This window comes from Paramecium tetraurelia (genome assembly GCF_000141845.1).
Source record: "Paramecium tetraurelia macronuclear, complete genome".
Lineage (NCBI taxonomy): Eukaryota > Ciliophora > Oligohymenophorea > Peniculida > Parameciidae > Paramecium > Paramecium tetraurelia.
The window spans coordinates 934220-953937 of record NC_006058.1 but is presented as its reverse complement, the minus strand read 5'-3'; the positions used below and the strand labels follow the sequence as shown (position 1 = coordinate 953937).

The 19718-nt window shown below is 31.9% G+C and overlaps 7 protein-coding genes across 7 annotated transcripts; 3 read left to right on the top strand and 4 right to left on the bottom strand. All coding sequences in view use genetic code 6, as the record gives it.

The window, feature by feature from the left end:
• Positions 1–116: 116 nt before the first annotated feature.
• On the bottom strand, positions 117–1638 carry PTMB.451 (hypothetical protein). Its single annotated transcript, XM_001347242.1, has 2 exons — positions 117–1497; positions 1523–1638. 2 exons carry the CDS (start codon positions 1636–1638, stop codon positions 117–119), a joined length of 1497 nt encoding a protein of 498 aa, XP_001347278.1.
• Positions 1639–2019: 381 nt separating this feature from the next.
• On the top strand, positions 2020–4102 carry PTMB.450c (Protein kinase). The annotated part of the gene is made up of 4 exons (XM_001347241.1): positions 2020–2285; positions 2310–3606; positions 3637–3928; positions 3957–4102. 4 exons carry the CDS (start codon positions 2020–2022, stop codon positions 4100–4102), a joined length of 2001 nt encoding a protein of 666 aa, XP_001347277.1.
• A 29-nt stretch (positions 4103–4131) lies between these two features.
• PTMB.449 (hypothetical protein) lies at positions 4132–4845 on the bottom strand. The annotated part of the gene is made up of 1 exon (XM_001347240.1): positions 4132–4845. The coding sequence occupies one exon, from the start codon at positions 4843–4845 to the stop codon at positions 4132–4134; it is 714 nt and encodes a 237-aa protein (XP_001347276.1).
• Positions 4846–4991: 146 nt separating this feature from the next.
• Positions 4992–6927, bottom strand: PTMB.448 (Serine/threonine protein kinase tousled-like). The annotated part of the gene is made up of 5 exons (XM_001347239.1): positions 4992–5150; positions 5175–5798; positions 5821–6324; positions 6350–6577; positions 6601–6927. 5 exons carry the CDS (start codon positions 6925–6927, stop codon positions 4992–4994), a joined length of 1842 nt encoding a protein of 613 aa, XP_001347275.1.
• Positions 6928–7069: 142 nt separating this feature from the next.
• PTMB.447 (hypothetical protein) lies at positions 7070–7519 on the bottom strand. The annotated part of the gene is made up of 1 exon (XM_001347238.1): positions 7070–7519. The coding sequence occupies one exon, from the start codon at positions 7517–7519 to the stop codon at positions 7070–7072; it is 450 nt and encodes a 149-aa protein (XP_001347274.1).
• A 1145-nt stretch (positions 7520–8664) lies between these two features.
• On the top strand, positions 8665–10725 carry PTMB.446c (hypothetical protein). Its single annotated transcript, XM_001347237.1, has 4 exons — positions 8665–8814; positions 8838–9000; positions 9027–10601; positions 10631–10725. The coding sequence occupies 4 exons, from the start codon at positions 8665–8667 to the stop codon at positions 10723–10725; spliced, it is 1983 nt and encodes a 660-aa protein (XP_001347273.1).
• A 141-nt stretch (positions 10726–10866) lies between these two features.
• PTMB.445c (Inositol 1,4,5-triphosphate receptor) lies at positions 10867–19691 on the top strand. Its single annotated transcript, XM_001347236.1, is given in 5 exon segments — positions 10867–11098; positions 11124–11498; positions 11524–11744; positions 11764–19505; positions 19529–19691. The coding sequence occupies 5 exon segments, from the start codon at positions 10867–10869 to the stop codon at positions 19689–19691; spliced, it is 8733 nt and encodes a 2910-aa protein (XP_001347272.1).
• Positions 19692–19718: the final 27 nt, after the last annotated feature.

The window sequence follows — 19718 nt, the reverse complement described above, 5'->3', positions numbered from 1 at the left end:
GATGCTCCTAATCATAATATGCTTGTTCTTCATAATGAGAATTTATTAGCCTCATTTATATTACAAATAGTGATATGATGAAAATAATAGTCTATATTTTAAATTATACTTATATCTCATTTTTTTTAATCCTAAACCTTCGTCTGTTTACCCAGCTTGCTTTAGAAAAAGTTCTCCAAAATATCAAAGTATTAGGTTTATGGTTTGTTCTCAGATGATTAATTCATTAACTTCTCATCCTTTTCTTTGCTTTCAACTCCATTTTAAGAGTTATCATCATTTTGAGATAGTTACTTGGCAGGTTTAAAATATTCTAATAGAGTCTTTGATTTAAGAACTTTGATTTGAATAGTTTTCTTTTGTTGTAATTGATCCTACATATTTACTTATCCATCCTAAGACTAATCGTTCTAATCGTTTTATTTTATGGATGATTTATCTAAAATAAGATCTTAACTAATTTCATCTTTTTATGTGTGCTTTTCTGTTGGTTAATTTGTGACATATTACAAAATTACTGGTTTGAGTTATAGTACCTTCATCTTATTCAAATAATATTCTACTGATAGATCCTATAATTAGTTAGCTGTTAGATGTAATTCATCTCTGGTTTATCTTTATACTTGCAACTGTTAAATCTTATTTAATGCATTCATAATGCGACTTAAATATTCTCTTATCAATCTGACATTATGTAATTCATTTTCGTCCACTAGCTCTCTGATATCAATACTCTCTTTGGTTTATAATGGAAAGTTCTGGCAAAATCGACATTGCATTTACATCTTACTCCATTTATTTATTTAAGTGAACAAATTCAAAGTTTCTAATATAATTTAGTATTTTTCTTTTCCTTCTAAATCTCTCCTCATATTCACATTTGGCATATAAAAGTATGGAATTTCAAACAAAGTGCTTTGAATTATTTTATCCCATCTCTCCTGTGTCCAATCAAGTTTGATTCCACAATCTTCTAAATATTCCGTAATCTATTTTTAGATCATGACTTTTTTTGATTCTACATTTAATGTAACTTCATTATCACTCTCAACATATGCTTCACCTATGGCTCCAATTAGCTTTGATATCACGCTTTCGTCATTCAATTTAATTTCATTTTGATATTACTTGATAAACTATTTTATTCTATCATAATGTAAATTTATTGTTGGAATTCCTATCTCTGTAAGTACTGTAAATTTAGCATTATAAAATTTTAGTTTTTGATTAATTTAGTCCTCCATCTATGTATCAATCCTTTCTTACTCCTTATCCTTGCTACTTTACCTTTTTTATTTAGTAGTTTGTTTATTTCTTTTTGATTTTTCATTAACTTTTGTATCTTGAGACTATTTTTATTTATCCTTCGTTTGAGATTCTTGAGGTTATTCAATTTTAGGTTGGATACTAATGTTTTTCTACTAATTTCTATTTCTCTATAGAGATTTCGTCTTAATTATTTTCACAGATTAAGTTGAATTATTACCAGCCATTTTTCTATCAATATTTAACAATCAATTACCTTTTCATATCATTTTAACCTTGCTATTTATTTGATCTTAGCCTCATTCGCTTTATTTTCCTAGAGTTTCTTGATCCTAGAGTATTATTAGATTTTTGACCTCCATTTGATTTCATTTTTGATTATAAAATTAATTAAATCCAATTTTACGTATGATATCATAATTAATTGTTTAATTAAATAGTAAAATAAGAAAAATGTCAGTATATACTAAATGATAGAAACTTAAAGAATTTGGATTTTTTGAAATATTCTTGAATCCAATAAGATATAATCAATATAAATTTTTTACCTGGAATAGAGATTTAAATGTAAATGATTATCTGTAATGTATTAATTTAGTAACTCTGAAGAAATAGGGAGTAATGATACTTAAAATTCTTATTATCTTGATTCCAATTGGAGGGTTCCAGATGTAAAAATATAAAGGAGATTGTATATTGGTTTTGAACATTATTTAGTACAATAATTATAATTATCAATATTATAAACAGTCAATGTTCAGGAAGCAGGATTTCAAAAAATTGGAATTGTTAGGCTCAGGTAAGAAGCATACCAAGATCTATCGAGTGTAGCACATCCAAACAAATAAAGTATATGCTTTAAAGGAGATTGAAGCAACTAATTTGGAGAAACTGAATGAATACAAAGAGGAAGCAGTTTAACTTAGTAAGGTATAGAACTGTGGAAATGTGATTCGATTTTATGGATACTACTTTGCTGAAACTCTTTATAATACATTTCGGTTAGGAATCATAACGGAGTATTTATGCATATATTAATTTAGGTACATGGATCATAACATGAATTTGGAAAATCTATATAGGAAAAGAAAGAAACCTAATTAGTTCTGGAAGGAAAATGAGTTAGTAACTATGTTGTTTAGCATAATATCGACATGCTCTTATTTGCAATAAAAAGGGATTTGCCATAGAGACATAAAACCAGCTAACTTATTTATGATTCCTAATGGAGAATTGAAATTAATTGATTTTGGAGAAAGCAAGGATTACTTCTTTGACTTAGATAACGAGGCCAAAAATACTTATACGATGGCAACTATTAGAGGCACACCTTAATATTTATCACCTATTTTATGGAAGGCTCATGTCATAGATGGAAATAGTAGATATGTAGAACATAACATTTATAAATCAGATGTGTTTTCAACTGGATTGGTTATTCATTAGATGAGTGCAATGCAAGAAGTAACTGGGTTCAATAATACTTAATCAAATGAGGGGGAACAACTGATACTATAGAGTTTGGCTTAGTTAGAATAAAAGTATAGTCCTGCCTATGTGTCGATAATAAAATTGATGCTAATTTTCGAAGAGGCTCAAAGACCCTCATACGTTGAGATTGAACAATTGTTCTTAGAACATGAAGAGAAATACCAATCAGGAAAGATCTAAGAGAATGTAGCTATTAATGAATACATTTTGTTGTACAATTAGCATTACAATACCATGTTGAAACGAGGACCTCCTTATAGAACATCACAGGAGGCTGAAGTGTAATTTAAGAACGTGATCACATAACATATGAAAAATGCTGGTTCATCACCGATGATTGAACAATCTCAAAAGTCAAAGTAACCATTAAGGGAATAGCCATCATCCTAAAAATAGCAACAGATTACTTAATAATAATAATCATAACCAGTTTAAGTTATTAAGCAACCAGTTGTATCGCAATCTGCTTTTTATAGGGATTCAACCTTGATACTGAATGATTCTTGCTTATGGTTTGAGTTTGGTGGTAAGACTATAAGTAAATTTTCAACGTCCAAATAAAAATGGCGTTAGATAGCCAAATTAGATGTGGAATTGGATAGATAGTTTACAACTCTTTTTGTTCCTGATAAAAAAGCATTTTATTTAATAGGAGGATTCCAAGAGACTAACTTTAGAGTGTATCAAAATGATAAGTTGGAGTTGATGAAACACTAAATTCCCATGAATAGATTCTTCTGTTCTTGTCTTTATTATAATCATAAAATCTATTGCATAGGAGGGTATGATGAACAACATAAAATTCAACTATCATCGGTGTTGTACTACGATCTTATTTCAGAGAAATGGGTTCAATTAGCTGATTTGAAATAACCAAAGAGTTAGGCTGCCCCTTGTAGAATCAATGACAATGAAATAGTGCTGTTTGGAGGGTACAACAAAGAGGAAGGGACACTGGACACAATTGAACGATACTTAATAAATGAGAATAGGTGGGAGAAATGTAATTTGAAATTACCATTGCCTTTAAGAAGATTTATGGCAGTCAGAATCAAAAAGAATTTGGCCTTATTGATAGGAGGTCTAACGATGTATGCTAAGGAGAGTTAAAAGGTATTGAAGGTGGATTGGGAGAAGAAGGAAATCATCGAATGTGAACCTTTGGAAAAAGGTATTGGATGTGTATAAATAATGTTTAGGTGGAATTGTTGAAAGTGAGGTGCTTCTTGATACTGAAGGCAATTTACATATATTTCTTGAAAATGCAAATGGTACTTCGCCATATGCTCACATCAAATACTATTTTGACCCGAATGCAACCAAATACGAGACTAAAGCTGATTGAAAAATATTTAGTTAAAGAATTTTACACTATCATTAATCTTACAAACTTTTCTTCAAGTATTGATTTAAGATGCTTTGAGCAAATTCTTAATGATCACGATCATAGTTATGAGTGTTGGGTCGAATAGAGTATGAAATTATTTGCTTGCGATTAGGCTTTAAATCCTACAAATCTGTGTCACTGTTAAATCTTCTGTTGATCTTATTCTAAAATATCTGAGGTTTATTGCTATTTTAAAACTATCTCTTTCTTGTGGATTGTGCTGTTTGAGGGATCTTAATTTATGAATAATCAATAGAAATCTTTTGGCTTTCCTCTTTCTCCTTCTCTTTCTCTTTTTCCTTCTCCTTTTCTTTGAAATTAAATTTCAACAAACTCAACTTTCTTTCTAAAAATTAACAATCCTTCTCATCTTCCTTTTTGAATACCTTTTTTATAATGGCGAATCTATTTTTTTATTCACTGCCTAATTTAAAAAAGGGTTTGAAACTATTTGTTTAATAGAATGTTGAGTTATGCTCTCTTATTTAATTACAATCACTAAACCAAGTGATTTCATTTTGTCTAGTACTACTTTTACTAGATTAGATTTTGGGAGATCGAAGAGGATATATCAAGTTGTTCGTTTAGATCTTCATTGGATAACGAAAATGCTTTATTAAAATCCCTCTTCTTTTTGGAGATTTCGATGAGTCCTATTCTACAGTTCCTTCGACTGGATAATTAATTAATTGCAAAATCATAATAACAATAATTTCTACTATAAAGGGAATTCATATAAGTATATGTATTATTAAATAAAATTTGATAAAAATCTCATTATGAATTTTATTTATTCTTTGAAATAATAAAGTTATTACTAAGATGTATATTAATTTAATTAATATAATCAATACTGTTTTTTAAGAAAGTACGGATGATTAAAAGCTTAATGTACATCTAATCGATCAACCTAATTGTAAGCTAAACACCCTCGAATAAACTCTTTGCACTCATTTGATATTACAGGTTTCTATGGGAAAGTGACTGTTTATGATTTTATAATAATCTATCATTTAATTGATGTGATTACCTATTCTTTCAATATCTTCTCCTAACTCAATCCCTATCCAAACGGTTTTTATCCAAACAGCATTTCAAAGAAGATGACTCCAATGCTCCAAATATCAACTTTGCTTGAAATGCTAGGAGGCTAATCGCCCATATGAAAACATTCCGGAGGCAAGTACCAATAGGTTCCAACGCCTTGGGATGTTAATTATAATTTAGAATTGTCATCCTCTAAGACTTTGCACAACCCGAAATCTGAGATTTTCAAATCGTTTTAATGAAACAAGATATTCTATGGTTTCAGGTCATAATGTATTATCTTGTTCTTGTGATTATTTAGGTATTTAATGGCTGAAATGATCTGAAATATCAATAACTTGGCTTCCTTCTCTGGAAATGATTTATATCTCTTAATATAGTAAGATAAGTCTGGTCCATCACACAATTCCAAAACAGTGCAAAATGAAGTCTTATCTATTTCAACAGAATCATAGAGTTTAACGATATTTTAATGATTAAGCTCTTTATGCACACCATTCTCTCTAATTGCATGTCGAATATAATTCTATTTAGCATGGTCAGACCAATTAGAATTCAATTAATGTATTTTACATGCAACTTCTTTAAAGTCTTATAAATCGAATGCCTAATAAATTAACACTAGTTACTTTATAAACTTCGCTGAATCCGCCTTTACCTAATAATGACAATATTTAATATCTTGATCCAATTAATGGATAATCATTATTCTTGGTAAATCTGGCATGTTCCTCTTCATACAATCGTTTCATCTACTTGATGTGTAAGACCTTCTCAGTCTCCAACCTATCGATCTTTTCTTGTATCAATTGTTCTTCCTTTGCTATAAAATTCAATTTGACATTGATTGCCCTTATTTCAGCCTCGTCTTTATTCTTTGGATTTTTCTTTTTATTTTCTAAGTCCTACTTAGTATTTTCAAGGTTTTTGGCTTGTTCCCTTGCATCTTTGATCTCTTAGCCTTCAATCCAAACATCAATAACGTTTATCTTCTCTCTTTAAAGATTGAACTCTCCCAATCTAAAGCGATTATTTTTAATTTGTATTTGTAATTATTGTTTTTTTAGTTTTTCATTATCGATGGCTAATAATTTCAGTACTTCTTGCATTTTAGAATGTTGATCTGTGAGAGTCTTCATTTAAGTCTACAATAAATACAGAAATTGTCTCCTTTAATTCACAATTCAATGTCTCCAGCTCTTTGATTCGTATCTCTTAGATGACAATTTTGTTCTGCTTTTCTTTGAGTTGCTATTCAATGGCATGGTCATTTGGTATAGTAGTCTTGTTCTTGAATGGAGAATCTTGTATTGTGTACTCAATGAGTTTCTGTTCGCCTTTTGTGACTTTTAATTATTTCTTTTATGCTTGCAAATATTGAGTAATCTAATTATTTTTAATAAATTAACATCTTTTTATTGGGTTTCCTTAGTTTTTTTCTTTTTTTTCTACTAGGAATTCTTGCTCACATAATTGGTTTTCTTGTGAACTGGACTCATAACCTAAGAAATAACAATGTTGTCAGGTGAAATCTCACTCTAATTGGAACATTTCAAATCCTCTGGCTTTTTATTAGAATCGGTATTTGGTTGATTATTATCATTCTCATCATTTTATTTGTTTTTCTCGGTTTGCAGATATTATTCTTAGATGATCTCCTCCTTTGATTTCTTATGTATTCTGGCTTCTAAACATATGAGTCTATCTAGTTATTCTGGCGGTAATTATTGATGCATAATTTATAATTATTAATATAAAATGAGCACCAAAAAATATGAGACATCAAATAAAAAAGGATTGTAATAATTATAACAGTTAAAATATTCGAGATATTAAGTAATTTGATATAAAATAATAATTTTTTAATATTTAATAGATTCAAGCAGTTGCATTTCCATTTTCTAAATAATGTTTTTTCTAAATCAATACTACTTCTTCTAAATGTTCCCTACAATAAATATCAAAGTATTACTAATCAAAGAATTTGCCTGCATACATCAACACATCATCCGGTTTCTCCTCCAAAACTCTAAACAGGAAAATACTCAGCATAACTGATAATTCCGGATGCTTTCTTAAATAGATTTCATTTGCCATCCTGAATTGCACCTTCTTCTTCTCCAACTCAACTGCTTGACTTGTCACCAAGCCTGGTTAACCAGCAATATCATGTGGGTTAATGTATTTTTCTTTATCATACATATTTCGAATTTAGTAATCATAGAATTCATTAACGTGTTCCTTCTCTGATTGATTAGTGATATTGGTATCATTAAGATGATCAAATGACATTAAAATTGAATAATTAATTTAATAATCAATTTTCATAAACTTATGTTTTTTTGGACAGCTAGGTTCCATTGATCCTTTTGATTATAAGTATGACCCAACATCATTATGACTATCAAGAACACATTTATAACGACTAAGCATATGCGAACTCAAGTAGATAATTCGAATTTGAATCTAGTTTATTTTGTTGACATAATAGATCACTACTCTAGGAGATATATAATCATAAAGTTATGGGTTACATTTCTTGTTGAAGATTTTAGTTTTTCTCAATTTTTGATCGGTCTTAGATGAAATTGTTGAATTGTCTTGGTAACATAAACATCCCCAGATTATAAAATGCTTGTGGAATTATTCTAATAATGGATGCATTATTTAGTAATTTCTACTATTATTGGAGTGATCATCAATAAAAATGTTAAATTTGAAATAATCCAGTTTGTTTGCTATAGTCACTTTTACTAATCCTAAGATGTTTGAGGCAGTTCAAAGTCAGGCAACACCATAATTCATAAATACTTTTTGATATTGAGATTGAAGCATTAATTTCAACTGGTTGTTGATATCTTCTGGATAAAGAAAATACAACATATATTTGGCCATCTTGTGCGATTGTTGTTACAGTATCTTTTATTTGGAGGATTACCTTAAAAATGAAATAAACAGAGACATCATCACTAGAAACAACAATAGATGAGCCAAGGGCAGGTAAAAGAAAGATTGAAAATGCGTATTTTTTAATTTAAACTGTATTTTTTACAATATAATATAAAATAATTAAGGAAATGAAATATAATCCAAATCTATATGCACCAATTGCAATGTAAATCGTATTATATATGAATCCTACAGATTGCTTGGAATATGCTTATTATTTAATAGAAAGAAAAACGAGACTACATAAGCCTATGTAGGTTATGCATGCATCATTGGAGGATTTAGGTACAACGTTATGTATATTGTTAGTTGGTTTGCTTACTCTTCAAAAGCCCTGCTCCTCATGATGGTAAGCAGCTATTTTATATATTTAGTATCAAAAATTTATTTAAGAAGAAGTTAATATCCAGATTCAATAATAAACTAAATCAATTTAGAAAAATTAATCAAAGAAAAAACAATAGAATAAGAACGAGAATCTCGTTAAGACTCCACCATAATAATAAACAACTTAAGAGCCTGAGATGCCATAATAATCGAAGGAGAATGAAGTGCAGAAGGTAGTGGTCAAGAAAGGAAGCTAAAAGTTAGCAAATTAAGAAAAGTAGACTAAGCCAAAGGAGGAGGTAGCATAAAATAAAGTCAAAAATACAAATATTCCTTAAGCACAATCAGTAAAATATTCGAATAAATGTAGACCTAAGCAAAGAAAGAGAATAAATAATAGAAGATTAAATAACCATTATTAGTGCAATAAGATAATGATGATAATGACGATGAATGGGTTGAAGTTGGCAACAAAAAGAAATAGGTGATTAGACCATAAAAAAAGGAGGAGGAAGTACAAGTTTAATAATAAAGTAAATCATATACTCACATACTGTAGATCAACAACCTTAGAAGAATCAAGTAATTTAATAGTAACCAAGTAAGCCATCAGTCTAAACTAATAAATAAGATCCTCCTAAGGTTGAGTCTACTGAATCCAGTAAGAATTAGAGTAGAAAAGAAAAGAAATAGAAATAGAAGGTTGAAGAACCAGTTGAAGAAGATGATGATGAATGGGATACAGTTGAAAAGAAATAACCAAAGAAAAAGGATAGAGCTTAAGGTGATGAGCAAACTGACTATAACAATTAATAGAATAGTAGAGGGTTGTTTACTAAGGACGAATATAGAAAATTGAAGGATTATTAAAAACAAATAGAGGAGGCATACAAGCAGAGAATACAATAAATAGATGACATCCATCATCTTAAAAAGATCTCTAAGTTGACACAATATGAGATTAAGAATGCTGATCAAGTCCTCAATACTTAGAATGTGGTCTCAATTCCAGAAATTGATTTGAAAATACCTGATGTTTAACCAAAACAGTATTCAAGAGAGGAAATCGACAAATTAGTGTAAGCTAAGATGCCTAAGCCTAAAAATGTTGTATCGAATGATGTATTCGTTGAGAAATCAGAGCCAATTCAAGTTTAACCAAAAAAAAGTTAATAAGCTGATCCCATAGTCTTGAAGTCAAAATTAACGCTGTTTAAACCATTACAATAGGAATAGAAATAGAAGGAATAATTAATATATACAGATCCCTCGATCAGTTTTATTGTTAATAAGGATAAATAGAGACCATTCTTCTCTGGTCAAATAGAGTTACCTGCCAATACAACCGGAAAGGATTTGTTTGGGAGAGTCAAAAAATATAGAAGACCAACCTAGGTGAAGAAGTTGTCTGAGATAAAGCAGTCTAATTAATAATTTATAGCAGATGGCAACGATAACTTTGAGCCTATTCTTTAGGATCTAGGGAAAGCAGTCTTGCCTGGATACAAAACGCTGGATGAAGAAGGCAGAATAAAATTGATAAGGGATTCAGTGCAAGTTCAATATAGACAAGACGCTGAGAACCTTTTGGAGGAGGAAACTGTGGAGTTAATTTTAAGAGGAAGCAGAGAAATCATCCATCAGGAATACATTTAACTTGTTAATAAGTTCAGAGAGCTTAGGAGAAAGAGTTTGCAGGAAAGAAAATACGAAGAATACATCAGTATAATCAAGGAGATGGATGAAGAGATCTATTAGTTATCGACGAGGGGGACTCACATTATCATGTAGTCTTTGAATATTAGTGAGGAGGATTATCATAAGTCTTTCTTATTTTACTCTTAGCAACCAGAATTTGTTTCGCAGTTGGCATTCTTTGATTAGAATCTGAAGGAGATCCTGCCTGCTAAATTTGCACTCAATAAAAAATAGGGAATTGAATTGATTAGATTTAAGATTGATGTAATTGAGCATCACGAATCGAATCAACAATTCAATTCTGTGATGAAGATATTTCATAGTTAGGAGGATGGTGACAACAAGGAAATCATGGCGATCCTCTTGAATTCATTGATTGACGACATTATTTATCAGAAGTATGGGTATGAGGAGGAGGACAAGATTCGATTTATGAGTACTTTTTGATTGCTAATTATCTTTTAGAGTAATTTGATAAGGATTCGGAGATCCAAGGACTGTAGATGAGGTTGGAGCACTTGGTGGAGAAGGTGTAAGGAGCCTAGCAAGTTGAGTATTGACAGATATATTAATCATTGATAATTTAATTGGAACTTGATTATTAATAATATAAAAAATTATAATGGACAGAGCGGGTTAAGGTTAAAACAAGCAACTCCTCCATTATGGATGTTTACTGTATTTGATATTCAAGGACGACAATGGACAAGAGTAGAACTATTGTTTATGTCATTAGATATCTAGTTACAGCGGATGGGTACACGAAGAACAAGATCCTTTTGAAAAAGAAGGAGGATGTATTGAAGTATTCATCGATTTCCTCGTGTTTATTCAAGATCTACCCCACCTTTTACAACAACGAGTATCAGAAGGCTCTGAAGGTGAAGGAGGAGAAGGGGAAGATAAAGAAATTTTCAATCATTGAAATGAGAAGTAAAGGGCATTGATAATATTTTAGATGCCTAATTGGAGATACCCAAAAACATAAAGGCCATGGAGGATGAAACGACTTTGAATCACGAACAGTATGAAAAGTTTAAAGGTTCTCCAGTTGTCTTTGGTTAAACGATACAATTATTACATATCAACTCAAACAAATACTTGTATTACGATTCGAATCACGTTTCAGAAATAGAGAGCAACAATCTGAAACTCAGTTTAATAGATGAACATTCTGATGAGACCTGTTACAGGATCACTCCTTGCTACACATTCTAATAGGAAGGATCAGGGAACATATACCACGAGGATATAGTTCACATAGTTTCCACAGTGGATTAGACAAAGAAGATTGGAGGTGAGCCCTATTTGCATGCTTCGAGACCCAAGATCTGTATTAAATTATATCATCAAAATAGTCGACACGAAGTCATCAGCCCAGAAGGAGAAGAGAGAAGTGAATATTTCCACAGAAAAAAAGACGCCTTGGAAGGTGAATATATTTGCCGAGTATTTGGATGAGAGAGAAGGGTTCTTGAGCATTTAAGATACCGTATGGATCAACTATTCAGAACAGGATGTAATTCTATTGATTCTATTTACGATAGCTCAACCTCATTGCCATTAGAGATTAAATCAAGTAATAGGCACAACATCAGAAATCGGAATTGCACATCTTTTTTGAGTAATGCACTCAATCTGCCAATTACACCAAATTTGTTGGTAACTCGAATGGTTTGTTTACAATTGAGAGTGAGTCCATGTTTCAGGGAGGACTAGTCAAGTGGGATACTCCAATGATATCCTCCTCTTATCGACTCAGACATCTGACGACAAAGAAGTACTTGAAGGTAGTAGAGGAGAAGAAAGAGACAGAGGACAAGTCTAGATTCCTGTTAACAAGTGTGTCCGATTATTAAAAGGCTTCCTTGTTCCATTTCGAACTGATATTCTCAACATTGACTACTTACAATAGAGAGAAGGCCCAGTTGTACTTACAGAAGGATAGTTATTTCAGAGCATCTACGTATGTTGGTTAGGATTAAGTGTGGTTGAGGACTGAGTCAATATAGAATGAGGAAGAGAATAAGGATATTTCCAAGGAGAAGAAAAAGAGTGTGCCTGCATTCAACAAAGTAAAGAAGGAGGAATATGTGTTCAAAATAGCCAAAGCCAATTTTAACGAAGTCAGAATGACCAACTTTCTCCTTTCTTGCTTGAAGACAATAAAAGGAGCCTAGCAATACATGGATGTGTCATTTCTATCGGCAGACATTAAAGATGAGAAGTTTCAGAAATCATATAAGGGTTTTGTGGCTCATATGCAAAGATTGAGTAAATGCTTATCCGAATTATAACTGTTTTGCCACAACAAGTTAATTGCCTATTTGTACATCGATTAGGAGTTCGGATAGATCAACCACTTCATACAGAATGTGTTGAGGGAATAATAATTTATAGAATTACTGGTGAAGATTCTGTGCGTATCCTTTCCTGACGTATCGACATTGGACACTTTGAGATCCATAGAGAAATCAGAATCGATGGACAAGACTAAAAAGCGAGTGGTTGATGAAAGCAGCAAGAATAGAGACTCATAAATTAAGAAGGAGTATTACAATAGCAAAAAGAAGATTTGCTCCTTAATTTATCAATTGCTCGATTGCATTTGCCAATAGAATATCATCAATTAAGAGTAGGCTTCCAGATACATTCCCATATTCGCATAGTAGAGTGTTTACATTGACGATGGCTTGAAGTGCATAGTGTAAATCATCAGAGATCATGAGGATTTGCTTTTGAAAATACACGAATAGGTGAATGAGGATGATGAAACACATTAGTTGCGTCAATTGGAACAGGAGATTGTTATGGCTAATCATTCGAATACCTTCTAGTAACAATTGACAATCGAGGACTATCGACGATTGTATGATCAAATCATCAAGAAGATTTTGAATGAGGATCACTTCTAATTGAGATCGAAATGGGATTTGTTGTAATTCTACACTAATTTGCTGAAAGAGAAAACCACCTCAGCAGAAAAGAAGAGAGACATCATATCCTTTTTGCAGTTCGCTTCTACTCACAGAGCGAAAGGGCTGAATGTAAATTAGGAGGGCATCTACAGATGTTTGATTGATGCTTACGATAGAGATAGAGTGTTTAAGGATGAGGTGCTAATAAAGTTTGAAAGACAATAGAAGATTATAAAGATATTTGTAAAAGGGGAAGAGAAGAACTTCGTGGAATTCTTCACTAAGACAGACAAGAAAAAACAGCATTTCCAGGAGGCTGATGGGGATGAGATTGGTAAATCTAAGCAGTTGAACAATTTCTTAAAAAAGCAGACAGTGAAGACACCTTCATAGGAACTGAAACCAAAATTGATACTGTCTTTGGTGACTGAACAGTTGGAATTCTATATCTCTATGTGCAATACTAGAAATAATACTTGGAAGAGATTCGTTGAGTAGTTTCTCCCCTTTGATGTGTTGATTGATCATCTGAAAATGGGGGATATAGGTTACGATATGAGATCCATTATTTGTAAGTTAATGAACAAGGTTTATTTGGATCAGGAGCCCAGAAGAGAGATCATCTTCCCAGAGTTGTGTAAGGTGGTCATTACTGATTAAGATAATGTCCAAGGGATTTTGGAAGAGGAGGAAGGAGGATTGAAGATATATCAGGATTACAAAGACGGATTGTATCAGTTCATAAAGGAGTGTGGATTAAATGTCGATAAGATGTCATCCAATTGGGACATCAAATTCGGGGAAGCCAAGTAGAGAGAGACTCTTAAGGAGATTTCTATTCAATGTCCAGAAACCTATAATAGATTAACATTGGAGATGATTAGATCACTTAAATTGCTCATTACATTTGGGCAGTATAGAATCTAGTTGTGCAATACTCCAGAAGAAACTACTTAGAAGAATGAGAACTTTTTCAGCATCATCAAATACTTGTTTACCATTTTGGAGTTTGATCCCAAGTATCCAGAATCCAGGAAGATTCTGTAGATAAAGAGGGAGGAAGATAAGTCAAAGGGGGCTAATTAGGGCACATAGTAAATATTTGGGAATGCATTGAGTCTCTTGGGGAAGATTGGTAGTCTGATCAATGTGTTTTCGTTGATTGAGGATAAGGACGGAGGGAAGGATAAAAAGAGGAAACAGAAGAATATATAATTTGAGAGTGGGCCTTTGAATATGAATGAGTCATTTTTGAAATAGGCTGATGTGCTCAAAAAGATATTGATTAAATTCTTGTAAGAGTCTTCCGAGGCGGATCAACAAATCAAATTAGAAATCTGCGATATTTTGAATCAATATTTGGATTAAAAAATGGATTATTGTTTGAATTAATTTAAGTAGAAGTTTAAGGACTACGTGACTAAGCACCTTAAAATAATGGCACGATTGGAGGAGGGATCTCTAAATTTGACAGTGGAAGCTGATCGTAAGACTATTGAATAGGAATTCCAAAGAGCCATAAAAAATTAAATTAAAGCTTTGATTCCTTCCATTTTGAAAACAGGAACAGATGCTGATAAAAGAGGGTAGCCAAAGAGTGAGAATTTTAATTTGGGATTCGGTTTGGACTTGGCTCAATTGGCAGGAGGTGTGGAAGTGTTGGACCAATCTAAGGAAATAGATGCAATAGATATATGTACAATATTGGGATTTGAAATATTCCCTACATTGATCAACCTATTTTGTATGAGTCAATCTCTGGACATGCAAACTAAGATTCTTAACATTCTCACTAGATTCTACAATCAAAGAGAAGAATTTGCTGATCTTGTGTCCAAAATATTGTTATTGTTTGATAGTTAGAATATTAAGATATTTAGTGATTTAAAGAAGAAAATGAGACAATTGGCTAAGAATATCGATGAATCTGAAACTTGGATCAAGGATCCCACCTTACCAGACAATGAAGATATCTTGACTCAAACTATCAAGTATTTCGAATTCATCAATAATTTGTTGTATAAGGATTCCACTTTGGAAGATGACAATGTAAGTGTAACATAAAGAATTTTGATCGATGAATTTAGATAGTCTATTATGAGGAATCTAAAGGTGCATGACATGTGTGTTCAATTAATAACTGATTGCATTGGAGTGACTGAAAGGTAATTCGAGGGAAGAACACGAAAATTAATCTACGAGTTATTTGGCAACATCTTCTTATTGTTAAAGAATTTCACCTTAAACAATTCAACCAATCAATTGTTATTGAGTGAACATCTCAATAAGTTGTAGATGAAAATGGAGTTGAATTTGGGACAATTGGATTTGATCAATGAAATCTTCAGAGATAATAAGAGAATATGCATTGAGAAACCAGGCACAGTCATAGATAATATTAGAAAATTAATCAAGACAAATGGGAGACAATCGAGATTCTTAGAATTCTTCATTTTGATTCAAAAGGTAAAGAAGGAATTCATACTCTCCAATCAGAAGGGAGTTCTTAACATGCTTCTAGATCCAGCCTATAAGAGTAGTATATTTTGGTTGAAGGATAGACAAGCCCAAGTGAGTGATAAGAATCAAGCTCAAGCATCAATTAAACATGAGTTTGATTTTACTCCAGCTAAGAATGATAATCCCAATTACAGGGATGAACCATATTCGTATCATTGCACCTTGATTGAAGTTCTATACACTTGTGCAATAGGGAAGGAAGGAATGCTGTAGAATGAATCACGCTTAAGAACCATTATCTCATTGAAATATGCACTTGAAATTTTATGTGCTCCTGACGGAATGACTGATGATGACATTCATGTTGTGAATCCCAGATATGACAAGTATTAGGTCTCTTAATTAAAAATTCCATTGTTAAAGTACATCTATTACACTTACTTGGAGAGTGAGAAGATTGCTGAAGAAATCTTCAAATGTATTAATGACATTCAGGATTACGTCAATGCAGAGAAGATTAGAATAGAGAAGTTCACAAAATTGCCAGTGAGTGAACAATTCTAAGAGTACTTTTTTACTTACTACTTTATGTGCATAAATGGATTCCTGAGACTGTATCAGAAGGAACAAAACGATTAGAATCTTGTCCATTAAAATTAGGCTTAGGTCCATTAGGAGATTGAGAATTTATTTGCTTCAGTTAAAAAATTGAGAGATCTGGTGGAGAATCATGAGGAACTTAATAATTTGAAGTTGAGTCAATAGCAAATGGATTTAAGATTGTACTTCTTGTGTGACAACATTGTTGAGGAGGAAATACTACAGAAATAGAAGAAGGAGGAAGAGGAGAAGCAATAAGCTTTAAAGTTAGAAGAACAAATCTAAGAGGAGAAGAGAAAGAATAAGAAGAAGTAAAAGACATTCAATCTTGGATTAAATTTAATTAATCTTGATTTCAACAAGCAGAAAAATAAACCAGCTGATTTTAGAACTGATGATGCTTGGAAATAATTGTGGTAGATCTTTATGCAAACTTTCTTAAATTCTAAGGAGTTGTTGGAAGAAATCAAAAAAGAACAAAAAATATTCTCTGAAGCCTTGGAAAAAGTGGAAAGCATTTATTCCAAAGATCCATTGATCTAGGATCACATCAATAAAACGGAAATCTTCAAGAAGTTGATCACTTTCTTAAGCAAAGGACACAACCAACCTGGATGTGAATAGACTATAAAGTAAGTGTTAAGAGCATTAAGCAATTATATCATTATCTCAGAAGATACTGAAACTACTGAACAAGATGAGGAGAAACAAGCAGAAATGAGACAGCAGGTGAGAGAGGATAGGTAGAATTTTCTTAACAATAATAATGCCATGGCCACCATCCTAGTCATTTTGTCAGATTACAAAGACATTAATCGATATAACCTATTGTACAATAATCTGTTGAGTTTTGGCATTGAAATGATGGAAGGAGGCAACAGAGAAGTCTAAAAGTCTGTTTACAATTTCTTTGTTAATTTTACTTCTTCAGAAGTGTTCTTTCTAAGATTGCATGAGAGATTCGAAGATCAAAAGGCAGAATTGAAAAAGGAGGATGAAGATGAGGATGATATCAAATACAATTTCTAGGATGAACCTGAGGAAACACAAAACACTTTGAGATTCTTACAATTATTGGTTGAAGGTCATTACACAGAATTGCAAAATTACATGAGATTCCAATAGATGAATTATCACACTTATGACTTATTCACTGATGTCGTTGAGTTATTGGGAGAATACCTGAATGTTAAGAAAACCAAGTATTTCTATTGTATGATCCAATGCTTTGACACCATTACTGAATATGTCCAAGGTCCTTGCTTTGAAAATCAGCAGGCTTTGTTTTAAGCTAACTTTTTGGATATGGCAACCAATTTGCTAGGATTTGATGAAAGAATAGAAGAGATTAATTTGAGGCAAAAAAAGAAAACCTTGGATGAATCTCAATTGGATCCCAACACTGAGAGAAAGAAAAATGAGGTATTCCCCAGATGGATGTATGCCAGATTGAAATATAAGTGTTCCATTACTTTGTTGTCTTTATTGGAAGGGAGAAAATCAAATGATGTTATTATTAGATTGGCAAAATCATTTAATCTAGAGATGTTGAAGGTCAATATTATAGACATCTATGACATGTATAAGAGTCTATATTAAGATCATTACACTGCTGAGATTTTCTCGCATTTCTCAATGGAGCCTGAAACAGAAAGCAAAGAAACCGAAGAAGGCAAGAAGAGTGCTGACATGGCTAGTTTTATTATTGAAACTGGATTCAACTTGTTCGTTCTTTACTCGACCTTCTTGGAGGTCAAGGATCCCACAGATGGAGGAGGTCAAAAAGAAGGCGAGAAAGGAGATGATATTATGGAGCAATTCAAGGCTAACATTGTTGGAGAGGTTGTGTTTTTAGCTATCAATATAGTGAGAGGAGTAAAAGATTTCTTTTTGAGTTTTGCTGAAAAATTGAATTAGGCTGTGAGAAGAGACACCAACGAAATAGATTATGATTAATTGAAGAAATAAATTTAAGATAGTAGAAGCAAATTATTTAAGGAAAGCATCAAGTTCTTCTCTAATAATTCTGCTCACATTGAAGTGTTGAGAGAAGATAAGATGCTTGAAAAAACTTACTTTTATTTACTTCCCTATTGCAAGAGTCTTGATAAGCCAACAAAGACTTAATTTAATTAAGAGGCTAAAAGAATCTCCGTTAAAGCAAAAGTAACTTCGTTACTATAAGAATCACCTGATTTAATAAAGAAGATGAAGTTAACTTATCAAATTTAATCTTATTTAAATAAGATAAAGGTTTTAGCTTTGATTGTTTCTAAGATTCAATTGTATAGAGACATTACCTTTATTTTGGCATTGACTATCAATGTTATGATTTTGTTTGTGTTCCATAAAGAAGTTAAGCAATGTGATCCAACATCGGATCCTGCTGAATATCAAGCATGTTTGGATGATTATGTGTATGAAGAAGATCTGTAGGATCAAGATTTGTAATTGCAGGGTGTCATACAGACCTTAGGAATCATTGTTATTGTGCTATCTATGTTGATTGTGCTCTTCTTTTTAGCATAGACAGCTCCATTGATTATAAAGAAGGCTTGGATGGGATGGGAAAACGATAACTTCAACATTATTATGTATATAAGAAGACTGCTAATGACAGTTGTCTACCTGGTAACTGACTTCTATGTGCTTTATTATCTGAGTTATGGATTTACAGCATTTTTGGGGACTCTCTACCACCCATTCTTTTTTGCATTTCATCTATTTGATGTTTTGGTGAGGTACCCTGTGTTGTTGAATGTTGTAAAAGCAGTTTGGGAACCTAGAAAATCAATTCTGTTCACACTGTTTCTATTTATAGTGCTTATGTATGTGTTCTCATTGGTGGCTTATTACTGGCTGTATGAAAGTTACCCTGCAAACTTTTGTTATAGCACATTCTAATGTTTATTGACAGCAGTTGATAGATCATTTAAGTCTGATGGTGGATTGGGAGGGTTCTTGACTCCTTCGACAGATGTTAAACCTAACGATGATGGGTATTTTTTCCTTAGATTCTTTTTCGATAACATTTACTTCATTTTGTTGATGATCATTATGATCAATATTGTGTCTGGTATTATTATTGATACCTTTGGTACTTTGAGAGAGGAATTGAATGTTTATTAATTGGATCTGTAGAATATTTGTTTCATCTGCGGATTCGATAAGGAAACCATTGAAAAATCTAGTAAAAATCAACTGGGATTCACCTATCATATTAAATAAGAACATTATATGTGGAATTATTTGTTTTATATTGCTTACCTGAAAGACAAGGATTCTACTGAGTACAGTGGTATAGAGAGTTATGTAATGGATAAGATCAAGAATGAAGACACGTCATGGTTCCCGACTTTTAAGTAATAATATTTTTGATTTGTAGGGCTTTATGCATGAATGATGACCAAGAAGGGCAAGAATAAGGTCAAATGATGAATGAATTGAAACAAATCCAGGATGACTAAGAGAGATTACAAGAATTATTGGATAACATCAATCAACAGTTGGAAAAGATTGAGGAAGATTAGAAATAAGGAAATCAATGATTTTTTAACGAATATTAATTAAAATTA